This window comes from Crocuta crocuta, unplaced genomic scaffold (assembly GCF_008692635.1).
Source record: "Crocuta crocuta isolate KB4526 unplaced genomic scaffold, BGI_CrCroc_1.0 scaffold382, whole genome shotgun sequence".
NCBI lineage: Eukaryota > Metazoa > Chordata > Mammalia > Carnivora > Hyaenidae > Crocuta > Crocuta crocuta.
The window spans coordinates 873,519-900,964 of NW_027531873.1; the positions used below are offsets into that span (position 1 = coordinate 873,519).

The 27,446-nt window shown below is 46.1% G+C and overlaps 1 protein-coding gene across 4 annotated transcripts in view; it reads left to right on the top strand.

Moving 5' to 3' along the window:
* PPFIBP2 (PPFIB scaffold protein 2) overlaps positions 1-27,446 on the top strand; it is a 147,827-nt gene that overhangs the window by 45,874 nt on the left and 74,507 nt on the right. For all 4 annotated transcript variants that reach the window (XM_077772828.1, XM_077772830.1, XM_077772831.1 and 1 more), the window contains exon 3: positions 7,344-7,546. In XM_077772828.1, the coding sequence (XP_077628954.1) occupies positions 7,344-7,546 (203 nt within the window). The remainder of the gene's footprint in view (positions 1-7,343; positions 7,547-27,446) is intronic.

Genomic DNA, 27,446 nt, shown 5'->3' on the forward strand with positions numbered 1-27,446 from the left:
TTCTTTTTATGGCTGAAAAAAATGGCATATGGCATCTATTATGTATGTATATATATACATATACATATATGTGTGCATGTGTGTATGTGTGTATAAAACATCTATATATAAACATACATATGTTTATATATAAAACATCTTCTTTACTTGGGCTGCTTCCCTAACTTGATTATTGCAAATAATACTGCAAAAAAACAGGGGTGCATATGTCTTTTTGAATTAGTGTTTTCACAGTCTTTGGGTAATACTCAGTCGTGGAATTACTGGACCATATGGTAATTCTATTTTTAATTTTTTGAAGCGCCTCCATACTGTTTTCCATAGTAGCCATACCAGTTTGCAATCCTACCAACAGTGCATGAGGGTTCCTTTTTCTCCACAGCCTCGCCAACCCCTGTTGGTTCTTGTGTTTTTCATTTTAGCCATTCTGACCAGTGTGAGGTAATATCTCACTGTGGTTTTGATTCACATGTCCCTAATGATGAGTGACATTCAACATCTTTTCATGTGTCTGTTGGCCATCTGGATGTCTTTGAAGAAAAGTCTGTTCATGTCTTCTGCCCAATTTTTAATTGGATTATCTGGGGATCTTTTGGTGTTAAGTTGTATGTAAACATCTTCTCCCATTCAAAAGGTTGTCTTTTAGTTCTATTGATGGTTTCCTTTACTGTGCAGAAGTTATTTATTTATTTATTTACTTACTTATTTATGAGAGAGCAAGTGAGGGAGAGAGAGGTAGCTGAGAGAGAATCTTAAGTAGGCTCCACGCCAACAGCCCGGAGCCTGATGTGGGACTCAAACACAAGAACTTTGAGACCATGACCCGAGCTGAAACCAAATGTTGGATGCTTAACTGACTGACCTACCCAGGCACCCCAGAAGCTTTTTATTTTGACGACGTCTGAATAGTTTATTTTTGCTTTTGCCTCTGGAGACGTATCTAGAAAACAGTTGCTATGGCTTATGTCAAAGAGGTTACTGCCTGTGTTCTCCTCTAGGAATTTTATGGGTTCAGGTCCCACATTTAGGTACTTAATCCAATTTTGAGTTTTTATTTTTATGGTATAAGGAAGTGGTCCTGTTTCATTGTTTTGCATGTAGCTGCCCAATTTTCTCAACACCATTTGTTAAAGAGACTGTCTTTTTCCCATTGTATATTCTTGTCTGCTTTGTCATAGACTAATTGGCCATATAATCATGGGTTTGTTTCTGGGCTCTCTATTCTATTCTATTGATCAGTGTGTCTGTTTCAGTGCCAGTACCATACTGTTTTGAGTACTACAGCTTTGTAGTATAAGTTGAAATCTGGGATTGTGATACTTCCAGTTTTGTCTTTTTCAAGATCACGTTGGCTATTTGAGGTATTTTGTGGTTTCACACAAATCTAGGGATTATTCTAGTTTTGTGAAAAATGCTATTGGTATTTTGATAGGGATTGCATTAAATCTTTAGATCGCTTTGGGTAGTACGGACATTTTTACAATACTTGTTCTTCCAGTTGATGAGCATGGAATATATTTCCATTTGTGTCACCCTCAATTTTTTTCATCAGTGTTCTAAGTTTTAAGAGTACAGGTCTTTCACCTCCTTGATTAAGTTTATCCTAAGGATTTTATTTTTGGTACAATTGTAAATAGGATTGTTTTCTTAATTTCTTTCTGCTGCTTCATTATTTGTATGTAGAAATGTAACAGATTTCTGTATATTTATTTTGTATCCTACAATCTTACTGAATTCACTTATCAGTTCTAGTAGTTTTTGGTGGAGTTTTTCAGGTTTTCTATATATAGTTTTATGCCATCTGAAAACAAGATGGTTTTACTTCTTAGTTACCAATTTGGATTCCTTTGTTTCTTTTTGTTGTCTGATTGCTATTGCTCGGACCTCCAGGACTATGTTGAATAAAAGTGGTGAGAGTAGACATTCCTGTCTTGCTCCTCACCCTCAGGGGATAGCTCTCAGTTTTTCACTATTGTGTTTGATGTTAGCTGTGGGTTTTTCTTATGGCATTTATTATGTTGAGATCTATTCTTTTTAAACCTAAACCTACTTTGTTGAGGGTTTTTATCATGAAGGGATGTTGTACTTTGAAAAATGGTTTTTCTGCATCTATTGAGATGATCATATGATTTTTACCCTTTCTTTTATTGATGTCATGCATCATGTTGATTCATTTGTGAGCATTGAATCACCTTTTCATCCTAGGAATAAATCCCCCTTGATTGTAGTGAATGATTTTTTTTATATATGGAATTCAGTTTGCTAATATTTTATTGAATATTTTTGCATCTATGTTCACCAGAATTATTTGCCCGTAGTTCTCTTCTTCTGCAATATCTTTATCTGGTTTTGGTATCAGAGTAATGCTAACTTCATAGAATGAATTTGGAAGTTTTCCTTTCTCCTCTAATTATTGAGATAGTTTAAGAATACGTATGAATTGTTCTTTAAGTGTTTGGTAGAATTTACTTGTGAAGCCGTCTGGTCCTGGACTTTTGTTTGTTTGGAATTTTGTTGTTGTTGGGATTTTTTTTTTTTTGACTATTGATTCAATTTTATTGCTGGCAATCAGTGTGTTCAAATTTTCTACTTATTTCTGATTCAGTTTTTGGAGATATGTCCCTAGGAATTTACCCATTTCTTCTAGGTTGTTAAGTTTGTTAGCATATGATATCTCACAATATACTCTTATAATCCTTTGTATTTCTTTTGTATTGGTTATTTCTTCTCCTCCATTTATAATTTTGTTTATTTGAGGCCCCCACCTCATTATTTTTTGACGAGTCTGGCTAAAGGTTTATTAATATTGTTGGTATTTTCAACAAACCAGCTCCTGGTTTCATTGATCTATTGTTTGTTTGTTTGTTTTTTGTTTTGTTTTTTTAGTTTCTATTTTGTTTATTTCTCCTCTAATCTTATTTCCTTCCTTCTTCTGGCTTTGGGTTTTGTTCTTTTAAAGTGAAGGTTAGGTTGTTTATTTGGGATTTTTCTTTTGTCATGAAGTAGTCCTGTATTGCTATAAACTTCCCTCTTAGAACAGCTCTTACTGCATCCCAAAGATTTTGGACCATTATATTTTCATTTTCATTTGTCTCCATGTTTTTTTTTTTAATTTCCTCTTTGGTTTCCTGGTTGACCCATTCATTGTTTAGTAGCATGTTATTTAACCTTCATGTATTTGTGTTCTTCTCAGACTTTTTCTTGTGGCTCATTTCTAGTTTCATAGTGTTATGGTTGGAAAAGGTACACAGTATGACTTTGAATTTGTTGAGTTGAGACTTGTCTTTTGGCCTAATATGTGATCTATTCTGGAGAATATTCCATGTGTACTTGAAAAGAATGTGTATTCTGGGATGGTATGTTCTCAATATATCTGTTAGCTCCATCTGGTCCAAAATGTAATTCAAATGTAAATCAAATTGTTGATTTTCTGCTTGATTTATCCATTGATGTAAGATGTTAAAGTTCTCTATTACTGTATTATTCTCAATTACTCCCTTTATGTTTGTTATTAGATGCTTTATGTATTTGGGTGCTTTCATGTTGAGTGCATCCATATTTATAACCATTATATCTTGTTGTTAGATTGTTCCCTTTATTATTATATAGTGCCCTTCTTTTTCTCTAGTTATAGTCTTTGTTTTAGTCTATTTTCTCCAATATAAGTATTGCTACTAAGGCTTTCTTTTTGCTTCCATTTGCATGATAAATGCTTTTTGTATCCCTTCACTTTCAATCTGCATGTGTCTTTAGGTTTGAAATGAGTCTCTTGTAGGCAACATCTTGATGGGTCTTGTTTTTTTTATTATCCATTCTGTCACCCTCTGTCTTTTTGTGTGGAGCATTTAGTCCATTTACATTCAAAGTAATTATTGACAGGTATGTACTTATTGTCATTTTGTTACTTGTTTTATGGATGTTTTTATAGTTCTTCTATGTTTCTTTTTTTTCTTGCTCTTTTTTTCCCCAAATTTGGTGGCTTTTTCTACTGATATGCTTGGATTACTTTTTCTTTTTTTTTTTTTTTTGCATACCTGTTACCAATCTTTGTTTTGTGGTTATCATCTTACACATATAGCAGTCTATATTAAGTTGATTGTTGCTTAAGTTTGAACCTATTAAAAGATCATTTTTTTAAAGTTGATCTTTCATATATGTATTTCTGAATTATATGACATACATAGTTTGTATGAGTGAAGTGTATAGTTTGTATGCTGTTACTGCAGCATAATAGCCTAAAAGATCAGTAGCTTGAAACAGCATAGTTTGTTTCTTATTCATACTTTAAGTTCTCTCCAGATCTGCTGAGGGCTCTGGTCCATGTCGTCATCATTCTTGGACATGGCCTGACTCAGTCTCCACCATGACCAGAGGCCAGAGCAGGTGAAAGAGATATGGGGAATTATGTACTCATCCTTAAAACTTTCATATTTATTGGCCAAAGGAAATCATGTGGCCATTAGTAAACAAGGGGCAGACATGTAATCCCACTGTGAGCCCAAGTAGAGAAGAACCAAAACATCTACAAGTAACCCTAATTATTACTACATACCTTCTTACTTGCTTTCAGAAGTGATCATTAAAAGGCTTTCAATAAAATCCTATGCTTTCATTCTACCTGGTCTTATTTTCTCTAATAATTACTAAATCCGTATTAAGCTTTAGTTATGCATCCTTAAAATAATTACCAGGTGGCCTCCCTAAACATCAAATTTTAATACTGATTGTGGTGATTTGCTTAGATTTCAGGTTTCTTAGATGGTTTCAACTGAGGCTGCACATTAAAATCACCTGGGGAGCTTTTTATTATTCCAGATCACATCTGAGACCATTTAGAACTTCTGGAGGTAGGACCAGGCATCTATAGTTTGTAAAACTCAATGCGCATAAAAAATTGAAGACCTTTATGCTAATCTGCCTTCCCCAAAGAGTGCTTTGTTTTTCAAAATAGAGTAAGAGAGTGCCCCCAAAGAGAAGTTTTATTAGGGTTTGAGTATAAGGTGAATTGCTCTTTCCTGAGAAGTAATTTGGGGAATAACACCTTGTCTCTTTTGTATGTTGTGTTATAAGTTATGTTATTGTCTCTTTTATCTTGCTCTGTTACCCTCAAGTATGAGGGCAAATATTTTCTTCTTTGTTGTAGCTGGTTTGTTATATTCTGATTTTTTTCCCCCTGTGGTTGTAATTTTTCCATAGGAGCTAATCATCTGAAGGGAATGTGTGGAGTATGGAACTGAGTGTTCTAGACAGTTGTTGCCTTTTGTAATGCTAGGCATTAAAAGTTTCACCATTCTGGGGGCGCCTGGGTGGCTTAGTCGGTTAAGCGTCCGACTTTCGCTTAGGTCATGATCTCGCGGTTCGTGGGTTCAAGCCCTGCGTCGGGCTCTGTGCTGACTGCCAGCTCAGAGCCTGGAGCCTGTTTCAGTCTGTGACTCCCTCTCTCTCTGACCCTCCCCTGCTCACGCTCTCTTTCTCTCTCTTTCCTAGAAATAAATAAACATTAAAAAAAATTTTTAAAAAGTTTCACCATTCTGGACCATTCTGTGAGCCTGTGTATTGATATGAATTGCAAAAAAAAAAAAATAGGGATGTAAGTCTTTTATGTATACATACATCACATGCACAAATAGTCACAGATGCGTGTGTGCACACACACGCACACACACGCACACACACACCTTGAATGGTAGGGAAGAATACCAAAGCAGAGAGGGGGTACAGAGAAAGGAAGAGACTTGTCCAAGACCACAGAGTGACCTAAAGTTAATGAACATCTTGGTCTCCCCACCTACCCGTGGCCTGACTGGCCTGACTTATTGTCTGATTATGAAAGTGTCTGTGTTGGAACATATCTGGGATGGTCAGCAATGACTCAGCAAATTGGAAACTGGGGGGTCTTGCTCTGCTCAGTCCATTTTCTTCCCTGAGGTTGGCTGTGGCCCTTCATAGTCAACTCCCCATCGGATTTTTAGGGTCCAGACACTGCTGATCATATACCAGAGTGTGGGTAATCGGCAGTTTCCCAGCTCCTTAGAGCCATGGGGATTGTGACCCACAATTCCCTCCATCCTGCGCTTTCAGAAAGCAAACCAGCAATCAAATAGTAATTGTTTCCTTCTGTGTGGATTTTCCCTTGCAAAGACTGCCGTGGCAACTAGGAAGCTGGCTCTTAGCGGGGTGGAGGGACCTAGATTTAGACGTCAGGCCTGCCCAGTAACTGTGGATGTGGTGGCCCTATTGCCCACATTTTCCAGCAGAGCCCTGATTCCAAGTATTTTATCCTGTTGGCCTTACAAACAATCCAAATGCCCTAGAAATTCCACCATCAACACCATATTTTCTAAAGTGTTTTTTTATTACTGTAAAAAGCACAGAAATCCTTTGTCAGACTGTATCACCCCAGTCTTTGGTTTGAAAAATAGACCACTGTGTTTATGCAAAGAAGACGTTTTGTTTGTTTGTTTAAATGGTGAGGTTTACAAAGGCAAAAACAGGCCCTGTTTGGGACACTTGAAATTAGAAAGAGCTGACTCAGTCCAAGCTCTCTTCCCGTTCAAGCTGTTCCCCCAAGCATGGGTGCATATAGTCAGATGCCCCTTCGACATCAGCGGGGCAGGGGCTGTGATGCCAGGAAGTCAGGCAACTGGCAGGAACCCTGCCCTCAGAGCTTCACGGTCCATAACTGGGGTGGGAGGTGGGTGGGGGGGAGTTTTCGATTCACTGTAACTAATACAGCTTTAAAGTGTGAGTACATTAGGGGATGTTGAGGTCCCCCTGGTGGGAAGATCCAGAAAGATTCCGATTCACTAAACGTCACCAGAGCTGGGACAGTGGCAGTCTACGGCATTGTATTGTGCAGAGCCCATCACTGGCCAGCCCGGAGTCGGGAACCACTGTGGGAGGAGTGGAGAGGTGAGGAGAGGAATACATACAGGGAGGGAAGGAATTTTGGGTGCCATCTGTACAGACAGCCCTACCACATTAACTGAAACTTATGGATCTAAGAGCTGAAGAATAGCAGCTTGTTGTTTTAGCTAGCATGTTTCAGGTCACTGCTAAGGGCTGGCTGTGTTCTCCCAGTTGTCTAGGGGTGTGAGTTTCTGTACATCATTCCCTGTGGGCAAGTTGTCCACTTGGGTCCGGTTTCTTCCTGTCATGCCCCACCCAGGATTAAAGATGGTTTCTGCCGAGTTTACTTTGAGAATGATTCTGCTGAGGCACAAGTGGATTTCTAGGCTTCTTATCCATCTTCTTTCCCCTACCTCTTCTCTTTGCTCTCTACCGGTTCCTCGCCCATGGCATCCACCCTTCTTACCAAAGTTCCTGCCTCTCTCTCATTCCAGGCACTAAAACAGGTGCAGATATCGGTGATGGGAGCTGCGAGCCTGCTCTGGCCTCCACAACCTCCCACACGAACCCTTTCCCAGTGCTCCATCTCGTTGAGGACTTGAGACTGGCCCTGGAGATGCTGGAGCACCCTCAGGAGAGAGCAGCCCTCCTGAGCCAGATCCCGGGCCCCACAGCTGCCTACATCAAAGAGAGCTTGGTGAGTGGGCCCATGGCCTGTTTGGGAAACCACTGGGAAACATAATCACACAACCACGGGGCCCACAGCATGCCACACCGCCTGAGACTATTACCTCTGCGCACTTTCCAGCCTCTTCCTGCTTCCCATCCAGCTTTGGCCGGCCCCTGCTGGGTAGTCCTTTCCAGCAGGAGAGAGAGCCCAGGCAAGCAGCTTAAGCCTCACAGTCAGGCTGCCTGTGCGCTCCCGTCATCATGCTCCCTGAGAAGGGGGAGATCCAGGGTCGCAGGAGAGCAAGCATGAATGTTTTTCCCTGCAGGATCACATGTACAACTTGCCGAGTTGTAATCCCCAGCTGGGGTCTCTATACTCAGTCGTGCCCCCCGTTCCTTGTTTCTTGCAACAGCTAGAACCTTGTCACCTCACCCACTCCTTCACTGCTGCCCTTGCTCTTCAGACCTCCTTGCCCTGGTGCGTTCTGTCCCTAGAGTGGGATGCAGGTTTCCTAACACCCCTTCTGCTCTCTTGGGATCAAGGCTACACACCTACTAGTCTCTAAGGGAAGGAGACAAGGAACCAAAGCTGTAAGAGACCAGCTGGTCTACTTTAAGAGCCGATGATATTCGGGACTGGGTAAGGTGAGGAGCTTGCCTGCTGAGGACATGTCTAAACTGCAGCCATTCCAGGGCAGAAGAGAGGAAACTGGGAAGCTTGAGGGAGCATGTGATTGCCTAAGCTGAGTTTGGGGATGAAAGCCAAAATGCAGTCGTCTAAAGCTGGAGTCCTGCAGACTGATCCAGAGTGGGAAAGTACACACAGAGGTGGGAAGGCCAGAACGGGGCCACTAAACTGGGAGGAAGAGCTTGATGTTGGAAACCCAGGAGGCAAAGATATCCTGTCCAGAGGCTAAGTCATTTGTGATGAGACAGATTGCATCCCAGATATCCTAGCTGACTTTTTTTCTTCTTTTGAGAGGAGGAATAAGTTCATTTTACATAACTGAATGGAAAATAATTCACGAAATAGTAAATAAAATTTAATATAGTCTCTCATGTGCCCTCAAGGAAACGATGCCTGATTTGGAGGGGTGATTGCTATGTCCAGGTAGTCTCCTGTGTGGAACTTCTGTGACTGCAGGCTCATGCAGNAAAGTTCATTTTACATAACTGAATGGAAAATAATTCACGAAGTAGTAAATAAAATTTAATATAGTCTCCATGTGCCCTCAAGGAAACGATGCCTGATTTGGAGGGGTGATTGCTATGTCCAGGTAGTCTCCTGTGTGGAACTTCTGTGACTGCAGGCTCATGCAGTCATCAGTCCCCTTCCTCCCGGACATGGTTTGCCAATCTCCTTTCCTCGATAGCCAGGCTGTTTTAGGATCTGTAAAAACAATGGCAAAACTGAAGTGTGTGCCCTTCTTTCTAGCTTCTGGGTAGAGTTCTACTAAACTAGTCAGTTCTTTCAAAGTTGCATTCATCCAAGTGTAGAGGTGCAGTTCACTAGACGGTACATTTCCGCGGGAGAATTCGTCCATTCGGTGGTGGTGGCCATTATTGGTGATGAAAACACACAGCGGCAGCAGGCACATAGTCGATACAGTCTCATACCCGTGCCTTCCTCTGAACACTGAAGAACTCTTCGTTATATTTGTACATGTTATTCAAGATTTTCATTATGTAGGCTGCCTACCTGGTGTCCAGTATCATACCTACACCAGTGTGGTAGGGAGAGGAGTGGTCTCCCAAAGACGTCTATGTGCTAATCAACCAGAGCCTGTGCATATCACTTTCCATGGCAAAAGGGAAGGTAACAGATGGAATCGTGGTGGTTAATCAGAGTTTAAATAGGAAGAGCAAGCCGTGTGGATTGCCCAGGTAGGCCCAATGTAGTCACTGGCGTCCTTATAAGTGGAAGGAGGCAGCAGAAGAATCCATGTGGGAGCAGTGGGAGCCGACCTTTCCAGGTGGAAGTGCATCAGGAGCCGAGGGACACAGGCGGGGGCTGGAAAAGTGGCTTCCCCCCTGAGCCTCCAGCACCTTTCTTTAGCCGAGAGAGCTCCACATGGGACTTCTGACCTCCAGAACTGTAAGGCAGTATGTTTGTCTTGTTAGAAGCTGCAAGGTTTGTAGTTTGTAGTAATTTGTTAAGGCAGCAATAGGAAGTACAGCCAGATGCTGCCTAGAAGAGGGTAGGGAGGCCTGTGGGGTGGCTCGCGGGTGGGCCAGTTGCCGTCTAGTTTTGCAGACCTCCTTGTGTCATCCCCAAATGAAGATAGTCCTTGGTGGGCTCTCAGACTTGTGTCACTACCAGACCGAAGGCTGCACCAGCTTCCCCACTCACCCTTTCCAGCCCGGGGTCGGTCAGGAGTTGCAGGGGGGTTTTAGGAGTTAATTCTTCTCTCACATCCCGAGGCAGAAGGGTCTCTGCCTCCCTCAGGTTTCACCAGGAATTCTGGCTGTTCCTGACTTCTCTCCAGTCCTCTCTGACCATCTTTTGCTCTTTTCCTTGGGCATGGACACCCATCCCTCCCTCCATTCCCACTAGCCTGACTGACTCCAGCTTCTGTGTTTAATGGGAGCTTGGTGACACCTAAAGAGAGTTACTGGTCTTTCGGCCCTCGATCTGCCTCCACCTGGAGCCCTTGGGTCCAGATGCCTTTTAGAAGTCAGAGCTTATTAAACCTTATTAAACAGTGTATCTCTGCTGTGTAATCTATTCTCTCTCTAGCAGGCAGGGAGCAGGAACACATTAACGTTTCTTCAGCAAAACTCCTGAATGTCCTGAATGGGATAAAGAAAGACTAAATATTCTGCTAGTTCAGGTCCAGTTAGACTGCCAAATAATGGCACCAACATTATCTTTTTAAAAACAAACAAACCTTTTGATTTTCAGAGCTATGGAGGTTTCAGAATTGTAGGTATGGGATGGTGAGCTTATATGTGGAATGTTTCAGTGTTGAAAACAAAACTTAAAAACCAAATGTTGGTTATCAAATGTCACTACTCCTAGTATCCATCAGCCACAGTTCTCCTAAAGTCACTTGTTGATTCTTTCTGTCCTTGGGCTTTCTGTCACCACGTGCCTGGGGCCCCTTGGAAACTCCCAGACCGAGCTTTTTCCAAGGTTTCCTGAACGCTTGCATCAGGCTGCAGGGCAGTTTAGCATCTTGTTTTAAATGCCCCTTCTTGGCTTGCCCGGGCCCTCACCATCACATAACCACGAGATGCCTTGGAGTGTCTTCCCCAGTGAAAGCCCGGTCTTCCCAGAGTACAGGAAATAGCTCTTGGTTCTTTTCTTCTCTGTATAGTTTACAATGATTATGTACTTCTACCTTGTACGGCCGTGCCTGGATTTATGTGACCATTCCTCTAATAGTAACATTTAGGTTATCTTTAGTCTTTCACTAATCTATAGCTTCGCTGCAGAGAACGTCCAGGAATATTTTTATCTCTAGACATTTCCTTAAGATAGAGTCCTACAGGTGAAACTAAAGTAAACAGACACAATACAAGATACCCCATTAAACTTGAATTGTAGATAAGCAATGGACAATTCTTACTATGTCCCATGCAGTTTGCCAAATCTGGCAACTCTAATCCAAGTGTATTAATATATTTAAGCCTTTGACCCATTTTTTCCAAACCACTTTTCAGGAAGATTTTACTCATTTATATTTTCACTGGCAGGGTTTGAGGTACATCCTGATCAACAACAATCACTAAGATTTAAAAACCAGCTTTACTCATTTCTAAAGAAAAAAGGTCTTTTTACCACTTTGTACTTCTTTGCTTAGTGGAAGGCTAAAGATTTTATTTGTATTAGTATTCTTTTGTATGGTCTCCAAAGTTTTGATCTCCTATCCCTATCTGGAAAAAGATTCATTTTCAATTTATACATACTTATATACATAGTATTGCCCTATTGTATATAAATTATAAAACATAGCCCCAAACAGGGATTTTTAAGGGACATGTTAAAAAAATAGATCTAATATTTTCCTCCTGCACACCCCAGAGTCACCTTGGATCTGCTTATTCCGCCTTGGTCTATTCATATTCTATGTTCTTCTCCCCTCTCCCTTGTAGGATTTTAGTGCTTTTTCTTATATATTGACCTTTTTAAGAGAGGTCACTTTGTGGCATTTTTCTTACTTTGTTTTTAAAATGCTGTTTGTGGTGCTTTTTGAGACTAAACTTTAAAAGGGTTGTAATTAACGATCAGTCTTTCCTGTTTGGGTTTCTTGTTTTCCTTTTATCGCTAGAAAGGCCTTTTTTTTAAACCTCAGATCAAATAATACCTGTATCCTCCTCTAGTAAGTTCATGGTTTGATTTGGGTCTTAGAGTTCACTTGAGTTCACCTGCAATATTTCTTAGTGTGTGGTGTGAAATAGGACTAACATCGATAACTTACCAAAAAGGATTCTTCTATATTTTTGATCCAAAGGCAGTCGACATGTTTATCAGTTTTTCAAGATGTGTTGCTGAAAACCGCTTATATTAAGATCTGTAGATCTGTTTTGAGGTTATTTATGGTGGTTGGGGAATGCCTGCCTTTGAAGAGAGTTTTCCTGAAAGTTGTTGCATTCAGAGTCTTCTAGAGTAATTATTGCCCATCAGCAGCTTATGACCGGTGTACTTTTAGGGCGGGTCAAAAGTTCATATAAACATTCCAGGATACCAGCACAGCATGCTAAGTTTTTATTCTGGGCAGAGACCGCCTGCCTGTATATTAGATGTTGTAGACCTAAAGTCCTTTTATAATCTGGGGGTACACACATTCCATAGTAGGTCTTACCTGTATGGAAGTAGAGTCCAAAGTAGTGAAGAAACCCACTGGTACACATTGGATTGGTTTTAGATGGGTAGTCAGAAGGCTTCCCCATTTAAACTGTGGTCTGTGGACCAGCAACCTTGCCATCCCCTGGTAGTTTGCTTGTTGCTTGGTGTTTTTATAAAAGGGCAGAACCCCCGCAGCTATACCCATCGAACCATCTTCCAGTGATTCATAGTCATGTTTAATGTTAAAGTTTGAGACACACTGCCATAAACCACAGAGACTTGAATTATTTAAAAAATACATGTGGCTTAGAATTGGAACAATCAAGGCTGCTCGAAGGGTCAGGCAGGCAGTGGTTATCCTTGTCCTCCAGGATAGCTGTGTGTCCCTCATGTGTTTGTGCTAGTCTCCTCTTAAGTCGACAGGCTTTGCCATATGCCTCCATTACTGCTTTGTCGTATGTCGCCCCGGCCTGGTCCAGCTGTGCCTCGTGACCTCTCTGGCAGTTGGTGTTGCTTCTCCAGAGAAGTGGCATAAACAGTAAGGAGGTTTGTATGTCACTAACAAGGTACACAGAAGATGGGTGTTCCCAGGGTCCAATCAGCGGTTCTGGGATGGCCTCAAGGGCTCTGGATTTTCCTGTCTTTGTGCCCCATCTCAAGGGGGTGGTTTTTCCTTCCAGCTGCTGCCTAACAGTTGCAAGATGGCTTTTACAGCTCCAGGCAACATGTCCAGAGGTAGGACCTGTCCTTCCCTTGTTTTCCAATTAGAAGGAAAATCTTCTCTGAAGCCCTGCAGCAGGCTTCCCATATAGTCCCAAGGTTCAGATCTGCTCACATGTGCAAGCCCTAGCTGCAAGGGAGGCTGGGAAACCAGTATTGGCACTTTCATTACCATAGTGGTCGGTGGCCTTTGTCAAAAAGGAGCTGTAATAGGAAGGAGAAGGATGAATGACTTGTAGAAAGACAGCCCAGAGCAACTGCCACATGGCCTTTAGATTTGATTTTATTCTTGTTGAAAATTCTTCTCATGTTTTCTCTCCTGCATTCATCCCCCCTTTCTTTCCCACTCTCTCCTGCTGTGTGTGTGTGTGTGTGTGTGTGTGTGTGTGTGTGTGTGTATGTACTCCATTCCCTGGAGAAGAGAATCCTAATATTTTTTTTCAAAGTTTATTTATTTTGAGAGAGTGAGTGTGTGAGCAGGGGAGGGGCAGAGAGCTTGGGGGATGGGGCACGAAGAGAGAGGATCCCAAGCAGGCTCCATGCTATCAGCACAGAGCCCGACATGGGGCTTAAACTCCCCAACCGTGATATCATGACCTGAGCCAGTCAAGAGTCAGATGCTTAACTGACGGAGCCACTCAGGCACCCTGGGCTGCTCCTAATTTTGGGGCCAAGTTTTCCAGGCCTACAAAGAGATGTTAAGTGCAGAAGAAATGGAAATTGAAGACCCTGCATGTACACACAGCTGTGGATTAGCTGCCCTAACCACCTCTGTGATGAGAGGGTGAGAGGACAATGTGATAGAAAATGCTGTCCATACCACGGACCTTCAGACACCAATGTTGGCCTCTGTGCATAAGGAAGGAAAACAGGCAGTGAAGAGGCAGAGGCGGATGTGGGGAATGGTTGGTGGTTAGAATAGAAACAGGTAGCAGAAGAGCCTGGGCCCTGCCTTTTTCTTGGGTGGGGAAGGCACCCCTGGTCCTAGTACATCACAGGCGGCTGTGTTTCTTTACAGTGGGGCTGGTCCTCCCCCTGCAGGTGCTGGCGGGCTGGACAGAGAATGATTGGCAGCAGCAAGGACTCTGCCTGGGGCTAGTTGTAAACAGATCAGACTCATAAAGACCAAGGAGAGCAGACCTGCCTAGGATTCAGTGGTGCTGGGTTGTGAGTGAGTTTCCAGAGATTTGAGGCCTAAAATAGGGTCTTCCTTTCCTTGGAGGGCAGTAAATGAGGAGAGTGGGCTCCAGGCCTAGAAGGGTGTATGTGGGGCTCTCTAAGCTGGGGACCCTCTCTGGGGCTTCAATAAGGAAAGGAACAAAAGGCCCAAATTCCCTGGAATTGGTGTCTGTGTCTCGATTCTGGGCTATCACCAGAAAGTTGGTAGGGTACCTAGGAGCTTCCAGTAAGGCCCTCCTGTAGGGATAGTGTCCTGGGGTCGAGGATGAGCTGGGACCTGACCAGCAGAGAAGCTTCTGTGGGGCTGTCCTGTGGTACAGCAGAGCCATGTGACCTCAGGAGATGAAAGGTCCTCTCTCACACTGGGTAGATAGGGCCAACCTCCTGGTCCATACCAGCAGAGAATGAAGCTGAGACTCTGGAGGGAGGGCTGAGGCATCTCTGCTGTGATGGGAACAGAGCTGAGTTCCACCAAAGGGCTGCCTCCTTCGTCTCCCTGCAGCCACCTCCTCAGCCTGTGGTGAAGTGCTCATGATGCTCTCAGGGAGAGCATGGCTGTTTCTGGTCCAGAGCCTCTCAATCCCACCAGATGGTCTGAAGGCCAGAAAGGAGAAAGGTGCTCATCAGTGGCCCTGACATGACCACAGGAGCTGGTGCCACTCTGGCCACTTCCAGGAATCTGACTATACCTTGAGTGAGGCTTTTCCATGGTCTGGAAGGAGTGTCTCTATTCTTCTATACCTGCTTGCCTTGGCCGGGCAGAGGCTGCTTGGGTAGATCCAGGGCTGGGCTGGCGGGGTAGAGCCAATATAGGGTCCAGTCTTCCAGCTCCAGTGTGAACAGTCAGCTAGTGAGGTGGTGACTCTCGTCCCTGGATAATGCCCAAGAGCTGTCAGAGCCAGCAGGGTCTCCAGATGAAGCAGCTCTGGATGTTTCTCTAACACTTCAGAACCTACCCCTCCTCTCTTCCTACAAAGTGCTAGCTGCCCCACGGTCTGGGCTTGGTGGAGGCTGACCTCCCAGAAGCCATGAAATAGCATGGCGGGGAAGTGAGGGGGAATCTGGGACACGTGCTCACCTCTGACAACCTGCGGTAGCTTCAGGTGCCCTCATGTCCCTTCTGCACTAGTCTCTCAAACAAAGTGGCCCAGGCAGGCACGCGGCCGCCCCTCCTCATCGTTCCAATGCCTTGTCACAGATGGTGGCTTCCTCCGCTCCCAGCCCCTCAAACAAAGCCCCGTCATTCCTGCCAGATTCAGCGTGCAGTCTTTCATTCTGGCCAAAGAAGCACATCTGTTTACTGTACTGAAAAGCCAGAGGAGTCACAAGAAAAGGTAGGGAGAAAAGGCTGTTCTCTGAACTACGAACTGTGAGCTTGTTTCTTACGCCATGTGATTTGTCTCTGTACCTTTTATTCTCCACCCAGGGACCGACAACAAAAGATGGATCAGGATAAATGTGTGTTGGACATCTTCATTTTGAAAAGTTACAGGAGTTTTATAGGGAAATCTTTTTCTCTGAATCTTGAGAGAAAGGGAAACTTGGTGCTTATATTTCAAGATGGGGGGGGCTTATATGAGCCAGCTCCCAGTGTGTTTGTTGCCTTGAGTGAGAACTGAAAATCATGGGTATCACTCCCCCCCTCCCCCCATGCTTCTCTCCCGAGGGACTCCTTCCCTGAGAGCAGGGCCCCGTGTGCCTTTGGGTTCTTTGTTCCTGTGCAGTACTGGATGAAGCCGCTAGGTGGGAGTCAGGGATAAATGCTAGAAAGTCTGAATCCCAAGGAAGAAGGTATGGGCTTTATAGAAGGAAAAATAGCTTTGTTTCAATTAGAAAGATGACCTAAGCTCCTTTCATTAATGAAGCTGGTGGGCAGTGTACCTGGGTCAGTTGGCAGAGTTCTTTCCCATTTTCCTTGGAACCCGCTGGACAAAGGGCAAGCCAGAGAAGCCTCTGCTGTTTGTGCTGGGGGAGAGGAAATGGGAGGACTGGTGGCTGGTCCTGGGAACATGGACCTGGCCTTCCATTGTCAAAGAAGAGAAGACGTCTCCAGACCCCTTAAGTCCAGTGCTTTTTGCTGAGACACTATTAGGATGGCTCCCTCCGTTCCGGAAGGCATTTCTTGACCCTGTGTTGCCAGGCCCTGCCTTGGAGAAACCTCCTGTACCTTGGAGTTTTTAATACATTTTTCCTGGTGTAGCTTCTCAGAGTGGGGACCTTTCAGCTACTGTAAACTGAGCAGTTTTAACTTTCCTGGGTTCCCCCCCACCCCCAATCTCCCCCAAGTAAATTGTACCCTACTAAATTCCAGAGGTCTGGCTCCTTGCAGATCTGACTTGAAACCATTTCAGTCCCTAAGAACCAATGTTTATAAATGACCACGAATGTGCAAACACTGGTGAAAGAGCACATAAATCCTTCCCCGTAAGTTTCCTGCTTCAGGCCCAGGGGACATGGTGGCCTGTGTTGCCAGGTTAGCATAACTTGGGGTCTGAGCATGTAGACATCCACCAGGAACCTTCTGCCCTTTTAGGCACCACTGGCAGGCAGGCAGGCTCTGGAGGCTTCACACTTTCAGGGAAATGTGCTCTATCCACTGTGCTCTAAGAAACTTCTGAAAGTGGTTTCCTAACCTCTGACTATTCAAAGATGGTGCTGAGATCCTCCTAGATAAGCATCCCCTGGGAGCTTGTTAGCAATGCACAGTTTCAGGTCCTGTTTCCAACCTCCTGGGTCATAAGCTGCCTTTTTACAAGAAATAGCCTCCAACCCAGGGTGCTTCATTATAGATGGGGAGGTAGAGCCCTCACCAGGGGTCAGCAATCCATGGCCTGCATTTGGCTCACTGCCTGTTTCTTATGCCCCGTGAGTTAAGAAGGATTATGTTTTTCAGTGATGGAGAAATCCTAAGAGTATGTTTATGTGAAAATGGCCTCAAATCCTAATTTCAGGGTCTACAAAGTGTTCACACAGCCACGCTCTTAGGTTTATGTGTTAGCTGTGGCTGCTCTTGCGCTTACAAATGGCAGCGTTGAGTATAACAGAGACCATCTGGCCCACAAAGCCTGAAACATTTGCCATCTGGCCCTTTATGGGAAAAGTCTGGGATCCTTGTCCTAACTCCTTGTGGAGGTGGTTCCCATGCCTATGCACCGCGGGGACCAGGGCTGCGGTGATCAGGATGCTGTTTTACAAGCAAGACTTGCTTGGCAGCACAAAGGAGCTGTGTCCTCGGGCCCGGCTCCTCCGCCTCCGCTCCACAGTGGCAGGCTCACTGTGCAGCATACCTGTTGAACGCAAACCTGTGTCTGGCATACCAGGGGCATCCTGACACCTGTCACGGTGGCCCAGAGCCCAAGGCTCGGGGCTGAGCTAGAGTTCAGGATGCACGTGACCCACGAGACCCCTCTCAGTCCACAGTTCTGCCCAATTAGATGCTGCTGACTCCTGGCAGCCAGCCAGGAGGAGCAAACCTGCAGGAACCCATCCCCAGCCATTCCCATGCCTAAGTGGGATTCCAGCCACGTAGGTGACTTTCATGGGGTCCCCTTCTAAGCCCTGGGATGAGGAAGAGGACACGCTGAGTGAGCTTCCCTGTCCAAGCCTGACCACTCTGTCCTCTTAGCTGTGTTTTCAGTCCCCTAGCGCTCAGTGTCCCACGTGTCCTGCCCTTTGCCCTCAGCCGGCTGCCTCCTGTTCCAGGCAGTGATGAGCTGAGTGTGGCTGCTGGTGAGTGACTTGCTTTAGGGAGGCCCCTGGGCTTTCAGGGTCACTGTAATGACCCCTCTTTGTGTATCCCTTGGGGTTCCTGAGCGCTCTTTCCAGCAGTGGGTCTAAGGCCCATCCTGTAAGGAGGACCTACGACCTACCCTCCCCACCCACACACAAATGCCCCTTGAAGGGAGGATTAAACCTTTCCTAGTAATTGCATAGGCCAGAGAAAACCCTTTGGGAGTCACAGATCATTTTGGTAGTCTGAAAATAAATTTTTCAGAAAAATAGTACTTCTGTATCCAAATAGTACTTTGTATGCATTTTATGAACATATTCGGGGGCTTATCGAATCCCCTGAGCCTGCCTGTGAGCTTCTCCTGGCTGCGATGGCCTTCTGAGGGGGGTGGTGCAGCCATGGGTTTGTCCTGCCAGCGAGATGACCAGGCCATGCCCGGGCCAGCTGTCACCTGCGGGTCGGTGAGCAAAAAGGTGCATATGGCTCCAGTGTCCTGTCTCAGCCCACCAGCCACACACATGCCCAGCTCCTAGGTCTTTTGGAGTGTTATTTTGTGAGTTTTCTGTTGATTTATAAAACACTTTTTTTTTTTAAAGGCTGACGTAGGAATTGCTACTTGAGGACACCATAAAAATATGTCAAGAATTTTGCTGCAACTTGTCTGGATTCCTCCCTTCTCTCCTTTCCCTGTCTCCACCCTCCCTCCCCACATTCATCACACATGAGATGAGTTAATAGATGAAAATCCACTCAGTGGAGCACCTTTACCCTTGGGAAACACCCCTTCAAGACTCCTGTTCTCTGGATAGAATCTTAGGCTTATTTTGCCAGTCTTTCCGTGCGAGCTTCACTCTTTCACTCAAAGAATGTTTAAGTTCTTCCTGTGTGCCAAGAACTGCACCAGGCATGGAGGTCAGAGCAGCATGTCAGGGCTCAGACACATGTTCTCCAGTCTGGTGCAGTGCACAGACCTGTCAACAGTATATAACAGGGCAGGTGGTAAAGTGGAGAGGGGTGTGACCCGAGCCAATCCCCACAGGCAGGTGGGAGCGAGCAAGGTTGAGAGAAGCTCCCTTGGCCTTTCTTGCCTCCTCTCATACCAGAATCTACAGAGGGTACTGAGCCCCTTCCAAGGGGAGCACGGGCTGGGACTGTGCCCTGCTTCTCCTCATCCAGCCCCCAAAACAACTCTTGCCTCCTCTTCCCTAGAATCCCAGAAACACCTTTACCACATACCGTGTGGTAACTCTGTATTTACTCAAGGCAGGAAGGCGGTTTCATTGGCCTTGGATGCTGGCAAATGTGTGTTGCCCAAATGAATTCTTCCTTCGGCTTTCCCAGTCTTTCAGACAGGAAAGAGGAAAAACAAACAAAAAAAACCTCACCTACCCCTGCAACCTTAGGTATTCCACCAACACATCCTATCCTGGCTCTGGTCCGGGAACTTCGACCAGGTGGGGCCCAGGCCTCTATCGAACTGGGCCAGAGGCGAGAAGGGCCCAGAGCCCAGTGTGGGGACAGCAGAGCCTGCTATTCCTTTCCAGCCTCTGATCTGGGTGTGTCTCCAGGAATTTACTCCTCCCCTCGTGCCAGCTGCTGGCCAGGGCCCTCCCGCCGCCCCCAATTGCTGTGACTAGGCCAGCCTGCTGGGGACCGCGCTGCCAGGCCGGGTCTCTGTTCTTTTTCAGGCAGTGGTAGAGGCTGAGGCCATGCGAGGGGGCATGCCCACACCCAGTAGAGCCTTCCCTTCAGGCCGGCAGTTCCAGGAACCCCCCTGGTGACCCCCGAGGGCATCGGCAAGGCCCACACAATCACAAGATGTACATCTGCAAGTCGTTTAGGGCAGCAGCTCTCAGGGGCCTTGCGTGTAACCACATTCCCGCTGCACCCACATCAAGGGCTGCTTTCATAATCGCCCTAGCCAGAGGCCGCGTGCTAAGGGCCAGGCAAGGGAGAAAAGCTGTGTTTAGGGGAGCTCTCAAAGGAGTGGGGTGGGGGGCTGAAGGTGGAGGGCAGCCTGGGGGGTGGGGTGGGGAGCAGTGCTGGGGAGGCCACCCTGGAAGGCCACCAAAGGAAGACAGACCATTCCCTGTCTCCATCAGCTACTGCCTTCCCAGGGCTCTCCCTAAATCTCCTGGGCACACACATGAGGTGGCCTCACCTTACCCCCACCTCTGGCTTCAGATGCAGCTAGTCTGGAGTGAGGGACAGTCAGCAAGGCCTGGGACTTCACAGGAACTGTACCCATCCTGGTGCTAACGTGCCCCAGGGAGCCCTGGTCGTGGTAGCTGATGGCAGCACCGGGCCAGACTCCTCCAATGGCAGATTCGCCCCTGGCAGACGGTGCCACCAGTGTCAAGGACAGCAGACACCCAGCGGGGCCAGGAACCCAGACCGGAGCCGGTTCTGAATGTGTTCTTTTTTGGAAATGACAGGCTTTCCTCAGGGCCCAGCCCGACACCCGCCTGGAAAAGGGGTAGGCGTGGGCTTCAGGGTGGGGGTCAGGCTGTGTGTGGGAACCAGCAGCTCCTCCAAGAGCAGCGCTTATTTTTAGTCTTCTCCCCAGTCCCAAATAAACTGAGAGCAGCTGGGAGCCTGTGGGTAAATGCAGAGTGGAGCAGAGACAGGAAATCGGGGTCTCTCGGTAATGAGTTCCAGCCACTGCAGAAAGGGAAGCCAGACGAGGAATTTTCTTCAGGACTCTTTCCCTCTGGCAGGCTCTGGTATTATCACCAAAAAGAATGTTGCTGTGTGTGTGTGTGTGTGTGTGTGTGTGTGTGTGTGTTTACAACCCCTGTCCAATTCTGTCTTTTTTTTCCCTACCTTTTTGCTAGGTTTGATTGCTCTGCAGGCTCTGAATCCCAGAGCTGGTACGTGTGTGTGTCTGGGGGCGGAGGGGGTGGATACCGGAGCAGCACGGTCCAGTCTGAGCCGTTGTGTATCTGAAACTGTTTAGGGAAAGGCTGAAGGACGCAGGCCAGGGAAGTGGGGGAAACTTGAACACAGCTTGACGTCCCCAGGGGGAGGGGGCAGAAGCAAGGAAAAGGAGAAAATTTGGTCTCTGGCCAGAAAAAGAGCTTTTTCAACCAAGGAATCTAACTGCTGACATGGGTGCCCAGCATGGATGGGGACATTGATGTTTACAAGCATTTTGCATGGCTGAAGAGGGTAAGTGACTGGCTGCTTTATCCGGGTCTCCCTGGAGATGAGGGAAAGAGATGCTTGGGAGGGGGGTGGGGAGGTAGTATTTGTCCAGCAAAGCCCTGTCGTGGCCAAGTTCTCCATGAGAATCTAATTATAGGCACTAGTGGAGAAAACGGTCAGCTGTCTTTGTTTCTCTCCTGACATTCTGGTGAATGAGTCTCTGTGCAGAAAGGCACGAATAGGGTGAAGAAAGTTAGTTATTTTAACTCTGGCATTTAAACACTTGGAGGCTGCAAACACTATGACCAGAAAAAGGTGCCCCCACTGTCTTTTGGTTTGAGGACACAGAGAGGAAGCTGCTGCCTTTCCAGTGCACTGAATTCAGAGCTCGTTGAACTTCCCTGCTCTGATGTTATCCTATGGTGTTGTTGCTGTCTGCCCGGAGAGCTTCTGTGTTTCCGGAGGAAGGATCCTTGGGGAGAGCTCTCTTCTGAAAGCTCTGAAGCCAGGGGTTTGGGTTGCAAGTTTCATGCCTTTTCTTTGGGGGGATGAGCTCAAGTGTGTGGTGTGAGCGATGAATGAATGAATGAAATGAATGTCGGGGCTGGAGTAGCATCAGTGATTGCAGAATTCAGGCTCTTCCCTCCTTTGTGACCGTCTTTAAACTGGCTAAGATGGTTGTCCGTTTCTTTTCACACTGAGCCTGGGTGCTTCTCAGGAGCAGAAAGGGCGAAAGCAACCAACAGATAAGAGATTTGACATTGTAAGTGGGGAGGAGCAGGAGGGACAGGAAGTGTCCGGCTTGGAAGGGCCCCAACCCCAGCCGCCACACACGGGGCCTGCCGGCTTTTGTGTGCACCCTCTGCAGCGCTCATTCTGCAAATATTTATAGAGACAGGGGCACTGGGTGTCCGGTGGTGAGCAAAGCAGAATCTGTCTCTGCCCTTGTGGATCCACCATCCAATGTGGGCGACAGAGGTTAAACTATCCTGGGAAATAAGCTTGAAGTTACAAGTTTATTGCAGTGAGGAGCAGAATTGTGAAACCTGCTAATAGCCACCATGGAGGGGGTTGAATGGGTGAGAAGGAGCAGTCAGGGGGCTCTCCGAGCAAGGAGCACTTCACTGAAACCTGAAAAGTAGGAGTGAGTCAGGTGAAAAATGGGGTGAAGGATATGCCAGGCAAAGAGGCTAGTATGTGTAAAGGTCCTACAGCAAGGGGTTGGGCAAGCTTCAGGACTGAGAGAAAGCCGGTGTGGCTGAGCTCCGAGATGGGGGAGCTGGCAGACGCTGGCCACACAGGGAGGTGAAGGGAAGGGTTGGGGGGGACATGGCTTCTATGATAGGGGACTTGTGGCAGGGAAGTGACCTGGTACACGGGCAGATCCAATTTGTACTTTAAGACAATAACTCTAGCTATGATGTGTAGGGCAAGCTGTGTTGTAAGGCAGCTGAACAAAACTAGAGCTTTGGGACCAACTGGTACAAACCCTTCATTTAACAAAGTCTGGGAGGGGCTAAGGACCTGGTGATTATTAGTGTTTAAGATAGCTATGGTGCAGCCTGACCTTGAACCCTGCTTTCTTCCACTCCAGTTCTCTTGCCTCCTCTATTTTGCCAAATATGTAGAAAATTATTGGTTTAGAAGCCAGCAGAAACCCTGTCTGTGCTCAGCCCCTGCTCAGCTTTGGGAATGGGGCGCTGCAGCCAGCAGAGAGCATGCTGCCGGGACCAGACATCTTGGCAAAGGTTTATATCCATTGTCTTAAGCATTCAAAAACCTTCACTGGAGATCCTGGGGGAAATAGGTGAGAAGCACACTTCCCATTGCTTAGTCTGTTTTTCCTCTATCCAAAATGAAGCTTTTTAACCAGGAGGTCTTCCAGCTGGGATGTGCCATATCCCAGTGGATATAACTACACACCTTGTGCAGAAGTTGTCTGTAGTGGAACTGATTTTGCATGCACTGCGATGTAAGAAGGCCCTTTCTGTCCTGAGATCCAGGCTTTGCACACTGGCTCCTTTGCATAGCTGGAAGTCTAGCAAGGGGACTTCAGAAACCCCTAGGATGACTCCTAGCAAGACAGATTATTTTTCTTCTACTTGTAGAATGCTAAAGATCATTAAAACACAAAGCACAGGGTTTTGGATATGACGTAGGCAGCATGATGAGAGTATCTCTCCCCTTAACAGATTGTTCTCTTTTAAATCCCCTTAAAAAAATCCTGACACCTTGATCCTAAGCCCCCAGGACTTGCTGTTAGTCTGGAAATGAAAGCCCGGGCTCCCCTGCCTGCTTGGCTTTTGAGACATTTTGCAACTTGGCCTCAATTTACCTTTTTAGTCTCATCATGTATATCTACTCTGAGCTCCCAAGTGTGTTCTCTCCCTCTTCTGAGCTTGTGTCCAGCATCCTCCTAATTGCCACCCACTTTGTCTGACTCCATCGAGGCTCTTCTTTTTCCAGCACTCCTTTGCTGGCCCCATCCCCGTAATGGGCTCCTCAATCACAAGTATCTAGTACGTCCCATCTGCTTGGCTCACACGCCTCTTTTCCCACTCATCCTCAAGCCAGGGTGGCTTGGAGAGCTGGTTTCTCTTGGCCCAGGGTTTTGAAGGTGGAAATACTGTCTCCTTCATCTTCCCATGCAGAAGGGTGACTCTAGAAGAGGTGCATGAGGGGTGGCCTGGAACACAAGCTAGCAGCCCTTGCCCTTTGACCAGTCCAAGAGGGCAAGGCCTCGGAGCAAGACCAAGTCTTTGAATTTGGGAGCTAGAAGGAAGTGTGGGCTTGGAAAACGGACATTGTTCTGTGGCCTTTGGGGGATGGGATAGTGTGTATTATCATCATTAAGAACACGCAGTCTGAAGTTAGGCCTGCATTGGAACCTTGGCTTTGCCACACTTACTATGTGATTACTATAGATTACTATGTGATCTCCGGTAGATTACCTCAAGCCCTAAATTTCTTCCTCTATGAAGTAAGGAAGATAATAGTGCCTGCCACATACAGGATCAAGTAAGATAATGTCTGTAGAATGCTACCTTGTCTGGAAGAAACCCTCACTAACCGTTAACTCCTACTAGACATTATGAGGAAGGTGGGGATTGAGAGTGAAATAGTGGGACCAGTTTGGTTCTCTCCTACACATGTTAGACCATTGATTCTTTCGGCTCTCAGCCCCTTTCTGCATTCTGCATCAAGGTCTCAGACCAAAGACCTAAGAGAGGCAGCTGTGTCCCAGCTCCCTGTGAGTAACCAGAGGCCCCAGCAGCTGCTCGCTCTGGCCAACTTGGCCATGGCTGCTAAGGGAAGGCCACCCAGAGCTGCTCCTCCAGCTCCAACAGGAAGAGCCCAGGGACAAGGTAATCTCCTGCCACAAGCATCCACAGGGCCTCTGCCTCTCAGCTGTTTGGTTCCTGATTGACTCACAAACAGCTCACACCTGCCCTGCTTTGAAAACAGTGGATCCAACCCATAGAGCCATGAAAGAGTCTCTAAAAATAGCTCCAGGCAGGGTCTGTGGGGCCCACCCCCTGCCCTCTGAGTGAAGCTTATTTTCCCAGGAACAGAAATACCACCACTGTCAGCATCTTCACACTGCTGCTGGCTTCTAGTACTTTCACTGATTAAACTAACTTCCAGCCCAAAGTCACAAAGAAAAAGGAATTACCATGGATCCCCTATGCAGTGAGCTTGCGTTCTGGAGTAGGATGTGGGATGAGCTCCAGCTGCTAATGCAAGATTTCATTCTACATCCTCTGGCATTCAAATGGTTCATCCAGTAGCCTGGGCCAGAAGGGCTGTAAGCTGCAAGGACTAAGAGACACACAGGCATCCTAGCTGCAGACCTTGACTCTACTTGCACTGTGGTTGGACTGTAGTGCAATGGGGGAGAAATAGGCAGCAGCCTCTGTGAAAGCTGCTCCTACTGGCTGACAGCACCCATCCTGGATCCAGCTGCTTGGGCTCACGTCTCCACTCTGGGTGACCTCAGACGATTTTAACATTGCTGGGATTCAATCACCTTGACCATAAAATACAGATAAATAATTTGATATCAATAAAGTGCTTAGGAAATGCATCATAAGCATTAGTTATGGTGATGATCTGGGCCATAACTGACTGGTGGATATGTTTTTCAAGACCACGAGGGAGGATAACAGTGTGTATGGTTACTCAAAGATTCTAGCTGTTTACAGTTTTGTATAGATACATCCCATCTTTAGCCAATGTACCCAACATGCCCACCCATCCTATTCCTCAGTATAATTCAGGAGCTGGAATTCTATCATCTCTGACCTCTGGCACCTGTGACTCCTTCTGTTAGAGTCTTGGAGAGGCCCTCAGGCCTCTTTCCCAGCAGGGTTTAACAAGGTGACCTACCAGGACATACCAGGACCACTTGCTGAATAGCTTGTGGATCATGTAGAGCAGCACAGCCATTGGTAGCTCCCCAGATGGGCAACAGCATTTGGGGATCCCAGACTCCTCCCTGAACTCTCCTCTCTGAACTGATGTTACCACCTACTTTGCTGGAGGAAAAATAGCCATCCATAGATGAACCTCTTCTCTTCCCTCCCCTTCACCACAAAATAACTATGTTCACGGCCACCATTTTCAACTTCTGTTTCATGGGCCAAGGCTACCTTGGGATCTTGTCCTCCTGACCCAGTCTGGTTCCATGGCCTTTCATGCCTCTGATTATTTCTTTTCTCCCCTCTTCCCTGGCTGCTTGTCCGTGTCCTTGGCAGAAAATGCTTCTCCTCTGATCTTAGAGCATGACAAATTATGACTGTCTTTGACTAGGTAGTTGCCTCTCCAGTCTGCCTAATAACTTGTCTGCCCTTCACCATCAGGAATCTTGAAAGAGTGGGCTGAAAACTTACCATTCTACTCTTTCCTGACCATTCTCAAACCCATTGTACACTGGCTTTGCCCCAATAACCTCTCTCAAATTCCTTCTATAACGTTCTTACTGCCTCCAATTCACAAGCAACTTTTCCTATCCATTTCCCCCAGAATTCATTCCCATTTGGGAATCTCATAGGGTTAACAGGATTCTTGTGACCAAAGGACCCTTTCCTCACTTTGGCCTTCCACCTAATCCCATGTTTTCCACCTATGGATCTTTCTCTCATGCCAGTTTGACTATTGGCTCTTCTGAGGGTCCAGACTGTCCAAAAGGCACTGGGTGCTTACTTCGAATGTCTCCAGTCATAGCACGTTCTCCACCCCAGCACATGACGCTGTCCCTCTGTCCCTGAAAATGTAATTAATAACAATGAGCCAGTGTGTCTGTTGGCATTGGCAAGATGAAAAAGTGCACCACTCAAAGAACCTCCTGTTCGTACTCTCACCCTGGCTTTAATATCCTCCCTTCACAAGATATCAGCACACTTACAAAGGCCACTTCTCCTGAAGCTCAGCACTGTAGGTCCCTTCTCCTTCCAGCCACCTGATCAAGAGATTGTATAGGGACCAAGCTTATCCAAGGCTATAATTTTGGAACAAGATCATGGTAAATCAAATGCATTTATTTCACTCCAGATCCTCCTTGGGGTGATCAATTAGGAGACATCATGTGTATCACACCATCTCCTTGATTAGGGAGCTTATAGGTAGATGGTATTCACTGTATCTTTTGTTTTCTGTGTTAGTCTGGGAGAAGCCAGAGTGTTTGAAGGGTAGTTGATTGTCATGGCTTTGTGGATAGTCTTTGTTGAGAAGACTTTCCAAAAATACTGCTCTCCCACTCTGTTGGGGGGGGGGGGGGGGTTCCTTCATAGCTTTCAAAACTCATTCAAGCAGTGACTCCACTATAAAGTCTGTCTTCTCCCTTGAGGGTATAATCCATTCATCCCTCTCCTATACCACTGATGCTGCCTTATTCTATGACTGTACATATCACATCTCCCTCAGAGCTCTCTGAGGGTGGGGACTGAATAATTTGTTTAGCAGAGTGACACCTAGTACATATGCAGGAATATTTGAGTCCTTGAATGGATAAGTGTAGAGTGTGTGATTACATGAACTTTAGTTGACCAAACTGTTTGCTATTTATGAACTTTGCTTTCCCTTAAAGGTGGACATTTAGATCATCTGACAGTGACACTTCTACCAGCAACATTTATCCTCTTACATATAATTGAAACCAAGAGGTAGAAGGCCTAAAGAAGTCAAGGTCAGGATAAGATCTCTCGTTGGACTCCTAGTAGTTAAGACGCCGATTGCACTCATACTACATCTGGAAGAAAACTTCTTTAACTCTGTGCCAAAAGTAGTAAACTGGCTTGACTATTCTTTGCCTAGAAAAGGTAGAATTGGTCCTGGGAACAGTTGATTTTATAATAACTTCCAGAAAAC